Here is a 6263-nt window from a genome sequence, read left to right as displayed (position 1 = left end):
GTCAGATATTTAGTTCATGCAGATGTTGATAGAACTACTAGGCTACTTGTATATATCACACTAAATAGTTAGACATTATGATCTTCCGGACCTTTGCTTCAAGAAATTTTCTCTAACTGGACCTCTTTAAATTTTAGTTGAATACCTCTGGTATACAACATGAATATGAGTAAAGGTGTATTTTTATACATACGTGTGTGTGTGTGTGTGTGTCTGTGTAGCGCACAATTAGATATGAATATAAAGATGATAAAATGATAAATTTAGTATCAAAACAGCTGCAGATTGAACGACTGTCTATCAAATAACCACTCGATTTATATATATATATTCACAGCAGTATACAAAATGATATGAATAAAAAATGGTAAATATATACAGTATATATTAGTACATACAGAACAGTACGTACAGTACCAATATACATATATAGTATGCATATATATATATAAATCATATAAAGTAAACATAAATCATATACAGTATTTATAAATTATATAAAGTATATTTATAAATCAAATACAGTATATATGAATAATATACTGTATATACATTGTATACAGTATATATAAATCATATACAGAATATTTACATCGATTTAATTAAGCCACAAGAATCCAGAAGATGAAAAAATATATCGTTCATTGAAACAGCTGCTGATTGATCGTTTGTCTTTGAAATAATAACTAAAAGAAGTACGACGTTTTGTTAGTTACGTTTACAGGATTACGAGCAGCCCCTGAACGCCTCCTTTCACAAAGAGGAATAACTGGCGTTTCCCTGAACACCTCATTTAACAAACCAGTGTAACCAGTGATTTGCAGGCATAAGTCGCAGCAGCACAGGAGCTGGACACACACACACATCTTCCTCTTCCTCACCCTGCAGCAGCAGAACACAGGACAAGTCTCTCTTCAACATGGAGCAGAAACCACCCATCAACTTCTGCGCTGGACCCGCAAAACTCCCGCAATCTGTAAGTTTTGTGCAGCGTCGGTTCGCTCCAGTAACGTCACCGATCTGCGTGAGAGTGAATCTAGAGAAAGGCGCCACTGACGCGTCGCTGAGCAACGCGCTGATTCATTCGGTCGTGTCTGGTGATTTCGCACACGCATCCTCAAACCTGAGACTCTCACGTCGAGCCTCGGCTTGATTGATGACGACGTTTACAGAGTTGACACCTGAACGCGTCGTGCAGATGTGCGGGGGGGTAACATCTGGCTCGCGTGGTGCTGCTGCGCGTCGCGTGGCTGCAGCGGAGCCTGAAAACAGTGCGATGAGTTGCATCAGCCTCGATCCGGTCATGTGGAAAACCGGCTTGTTTGTGGCTCGCTGACACACACGCGCCTGCAGGGGGCAGCAAAAACCCCGGTGACCAACTTCAGATCAGAGACAACTTTTATTGTTCGAGTGCTAAACAATACAAAAAATCAGTTCATATCAAACCACAGGTGGAATTTAACAGATGTTTTTGACTGGAAAAAAGTCAAACTAATACTACATATTGAGTTCATGCACAGGGTTTTGTGACAAAGATGTATTTTGCAAAGTTTCTCTGCTGAAAAATGATCTTCAACCATTTACACGATCTGTTAATTGTTTTAATCAAGAACCAAATGAAACAATTTCAATCTTTATTGTTCCAACTTCATAACTTGAGGATGTGAAGACATATCTCTGCAGATTGAGTTCAGGGAAATCCTGCAGTGTTAGTTTTAGATTAGATATTCACGTAGAGATAAAATAAATAAAAACTGAATTGTTTCTAATAGCTTCCATGAATAATATCAGATGTTATTGCTTCCTTAGACAAACAGGACACACCTCTTTTAACTGGACTTTACCGTGTCCTCTATTTTATGTGAATATTAACATTTTCAAAAACATGTTTTTCAATAGCTCCCATGTAATGTGATTGACTCTTGAGTAAGTGATTGATTGAAAAGGAGAATTGACAGATTCATGAGAATAAGTTACAGAAGCCACTTGAGTTCTCAGGAACGTCTGTATCTGGGTCAGACGGACTCTGAGCTCTTCTCCACCTCTTTCAGACACATGACTTCTTCTTGCTGTTCAAACTTGATCTTTTTAATCCTCTCTTGATGCCGCGTGTTGAAATACTTGCTGTGGCCTGTTGCAGGTGCTGCTACAAGCACAGAAGGAGCTCATCAGCTACAATGGCATCGGCATCAGTGTTCTTGGTGAGTATAGAAGTACGACATGAGTCGCGTGTAAATGATAATGAAACCGGACTATATACAGTTGCCAGTTTATTAGGGACACCTTTTAGATTAAAGCTAATGCAATAACAGATGTGCAGTAACTCCTCCTTTGTGACTTTTTGATTTCTGTTCGACCCAGAGATGAGTCACCGATCGTCAGACTTCAACAAAATCCTCAACAAAACTGAGAGTCTCCTGCGTGAGTTGCTGTAAGTGACTTTTATATTCACATTTACATGATCCTCTGTATCTTAGTACAGAATTAATCGGTTTAAGTTTAAGTGAGTTTACTGTGATGGCTGCTCTGCAAACGCCTTTTTTAACACTGTGACCTTTTGCCCTCACAGAAATATCCCCGCCAACTACAAGGTGATGTTCCTGCAGGGCGGCGGCTCCGGACAGTTCAGCGCCGTTCCGCTCAACCTGATTGGCCTCAAGGAGGACAGGTGTGCCGACTACCTGGTGACCGGCACGTGGTCGGCAAAGGCGGCGAAAGAAGCGGAGAAATACGGCAAAGTCAACATCGTCCACCCGAAGCTGGACAGTTACACGAGTAAGTCTCACCAGTGAAAACATCACCAGGACTATTTTATATCCAGTTTCTGCCAGTAGATCCTTTTCACCTAAGTCCAACACACTGAACCTTTAACTATCCCCATGTCGTACATAGTTTCCGCTCGTATGAATTGGTCATTGTTATTCAGGCTGCGTTACGGCAGCTCTCTGGCTGCGAGTCCAGGCTGTTATGTAACCGACCAATAGGAGCCGAGGACCAATGAAAGGCTCTGGAATGCGAGCAGCCTCTTTCACATTGTTGTGTCTGTTTGCTTTTCAAAGCCATCACAAAGACACTTTTATATTGTGTTGGAATTACATTCATTAGGGAACAACATTAATTCATCACTTCTCTCTGTCCCCTGATGGGCTGCTTGGTATTAAAGAACGTTTTCACAGGTTCCAGCTTCTGAAACCTTTAAACTGAAAATCTCAAAATAATGTTTTTTAATACAAAAGGATGAATTGTGAAAAAAATCTGTTGATGAATCAGTCATGAAGCTAATTGTAATTTGCAGCCGTACAAATCCCAATAGAATCTGGATGTTTAATCTAGAGTGGAGAGATTCCACTAGATTAGTGTTAATTATATCACAGGTTTTAAAAGCAACTGGTTAAACTGTTTTTTTGCAGGAGGGTGTGAGAGGTGTATTTGGTTTCAGAAGTTTTCTTCAGAAGCTGGAAGAAGTTTTTTCTCAAAGATGGTTTCTGTCATTTGAGCTAGTTCTCTCTGACGTATCCTCTAGCGCCACCAGCAGGTTGACATTTATGTTTTTTACAGAAATGGCTCGACAGCTATTCGATGTATTGAAATTCTGTTCAGATAATCTGCGGTGGGCAAGAGTTGCTTTTGTTAATTAGCTAAAATTATTTTGCTAACTCCTGTAACTCATATGTTTAACATGATATGTGTTGAAGTCAGCATCTTTGTATTTAGACCGTTCAGCCACGTGGTCACCAGCGTGTCTGTCGACTCTTCACTCTGGTTTAACCACGTTAGTCTTGTTTCAATCTCTGTCTCTCTCTTGGCAGAAATCCCGGACCCCAGCAGCTGGACTCTGAACCCCTCGGCCTCATACGTGTACTACTGCGCCAACGAGACCGTCCACGGCGTGGAGTACAACTTCACGCCCGAAACCAACGGGGTGGTCCTCGTCAGCGACATGTCCTCCAACTTCCTGTCCCGACCTGTGGACGTGTCGAAGGTGAGGACAAGAATGACGCTGAATCAAATATTCAGCTCTTTCTCTCATATCTCATGTAAAAATATAAGAATTAGGCAAAATAAGACCTGTTATTAGCATTGATAACATCAAATTACCGTGGCAATCTTTCCTCTTGTGTTGTGTAGTTTGGGCTGATTTTCGCCGGAGCTCAGAAGAATGTGGGCTCTGCCGGTGTCACCGTGGTCATCGTGCGTGAGGACTTGATAGGCCACACTCTGAAGGAGTGTCCCATTGTCCTGGACTACAAGGTGCAGGCTGAAAATAACTCCCTCTACAACACACCGCCGTGTTTCAGGTACAAACGCTCCTCGGTTTGTTGCATCAGAATCTCCTACAGATTGAACATATTTGTAAAATATAAAGTACTGTGCAAAATTATTTGGGAATAAAAACATTAACAGTTTTAATTTGTCAATTAACTTCACAACAAAGGGCATTACATGTTTTTAATCGTCACCATCATTTTGTTCAGTATCTACATCATGTGTCTGGTGCTGGACTGGATCAAGAACAATGGCGGCAGTGCTGCCATGGAAACGCTCAACAACCAGAAGTCCTCCATAATTTATGACATCATCAACGCCTCCAACGGTTTCTATTCGTGAGTATAGAAAAAACTTGTGTGAGGGAAAAACTTACTGAGGACTTTCCAAAACTTTTTAAATATTGTTTTTAATTTAACCTTACACTGCTGGAGAAACACCTTCAAAATAAGAGCTCTTTTTAAAAATTATATAAAATACATTAAAAAAAAGAATGAAATCACAACACACTGTGACACTTCTTGTACAAAATGCCTATGAAATGATCAACATCTTTATTTACAGTCTGTGCATGGAACCAGTGATTTTCAGAATTGGACAAAATCCTCACACGCACTAAAGTAAACACTGACGGTAACGGTGACGAAAGTGATTCGAGCAATGAAATGACAGATTCAAATCAGAGCTACTGTTCTATCCACACGTCCAGGTGTTCTGTAGACACGGCCTGTCGAAGCCGCATGAACATCCCATTTCATGTGGGGAAGAAAGACGGAGATGAAGCTTTGGAAAAGCAGTTCCTGGACGGAGCAAGCACACGTGGAATGATATCATTGAAAGGTCACAGGTCAGTTTGTCGAACACAGGCCTCCTCTTGTTGTTTTGTGAAAACTTACAGGAGTTATTAGAGAGGATATTGAGTCCTACATGAGATATTATGTAAATTTGTTTCCTCATTGCAGTGCAGCTTCTGCGTTTCAAGCCCTCAAACGTGACAATGTGTCTCCCCCTGCAGGTCAGTTGGAGGAATTCGTGTATCCCTGTACAACGCTGTGACAGTGGAGGAAGCTCAGACCCTGGCTGCCTACATGAAGGATTTCCTCAAAGAGCACCAATAGAACAGACCTCACGTCGCCAAGTGGCTTCTTATGACTTCAACATCTTAAAAAGTGTGAGATCTGTGTTGGATCTGTAAAATGGTTCCTGCTACGTAACACACATTCATTCTTCCTGAAAAGATTTAACCCCTTCAAGTGGCCAGAAATGTCTTAATTACATCTGTATTTCATAGAATCACAACTCTAACAAATGCATAGACTGAAAGTGCTTTGATAGTTTTCTTAATTCTTGTTACTTACTGTTTACATTCCAGTAAATCTAACTTGGTGATACTTCCATTTTGCAGTGTGTTTTCTTAAGTGCTGTTTTCTAGCTGACCACAGAAATCAATGATAAACGACCAAACTATACACTCGTTGTTTGAAAAGGCCATAAATCTTCTCTCCATGTGACATGGACCAAACCAAAAAAACCCCCAAAAAATTTAAATAATGGTTTCTATCATTTAAGATTGTTCTTAACACACTGGTGTCCGTTTAATTTGTCGTTTGATGTCATAAAAACGGGGGAAAATGTCGTGATTGACAGCAGAGACTGACTTGTAATTGGTCAAAACTCCAAATACGCAAAATGCCGTCGTTCGTATCTCTGATATTTGAGCTTCATTTCTGGATGGTGGGAGGAAGTGAAGCCGTGTCGTCCATCTCTATTTACAGTCTATGGAACAAACTGCCAGCAGCATTATTTATTTCAAATCACTGATTAAAGAAACCGTCAGTATTATCTCAAAATGTCCCATAATAAGGACAAACGTCAATCACAAGTGCCCAGAACACAAGATGAGTTCAGTCTTCAACCATCAGATCATCGGACTTTCTGCTCAATAAATTACTTTAACGGTTAATCATGTATCAATATTGTAATTTTCACGTTGATCG

The 6263-nt window shown here is 40.4% G+C and overlaps 1 protein-coding gene across 1 annotated transcript; it reads left to right on the top strand.

The window, feature by feature from the left end:
• The first annotated feature begins 753 nt into the window (after positions 1–753).
• Positions 754–5657, top strand: psat1 (phosphoserine aminotransferase 1). The gene is made up of 9 exons (XM_047341512.1): positions 754–976; positions 2141–2201; positions 2362–2431; positions 2570–2775; positions 3810–3982; positions 4129–4298; positions 4476–4604; positions 4976–5113; positions 5282–5657. Exons 1-9 carry the CDS (start codon positions 920–922, stop codon positions 5382–5384), a joined length of 1107 nt encoding a protein of 368 aa, XP_047197468.1. The 5' UTR covers positions 754–919; the 3' UTR covers positions 5385–5657.
• The last annotated feature ends 606 nt before the right edge of the window (positions 5658–6263 follow it).

Source organism: Hippoglossus stenolepis, chromosome 9, assembly GCF_022539355.2.
Source record: "Hippoglossus stenolepis isolate QCI-W04-F060 chromosome 9, HSTE1.2, whole genome shotgun sequence".
Lineage (NCBI taxonomy): Eukaryota > Metazoa > Chordata > Actinopteri > Pleuronectiformes > Pleuronectidae > Hippoglossus > Hippoglossus stenolepis.
The sequence above is the reverse complement of the archived record's forward strand: the minus strand, read 5'-3'. Positions and strand labels throughout refer to the sequence as shown.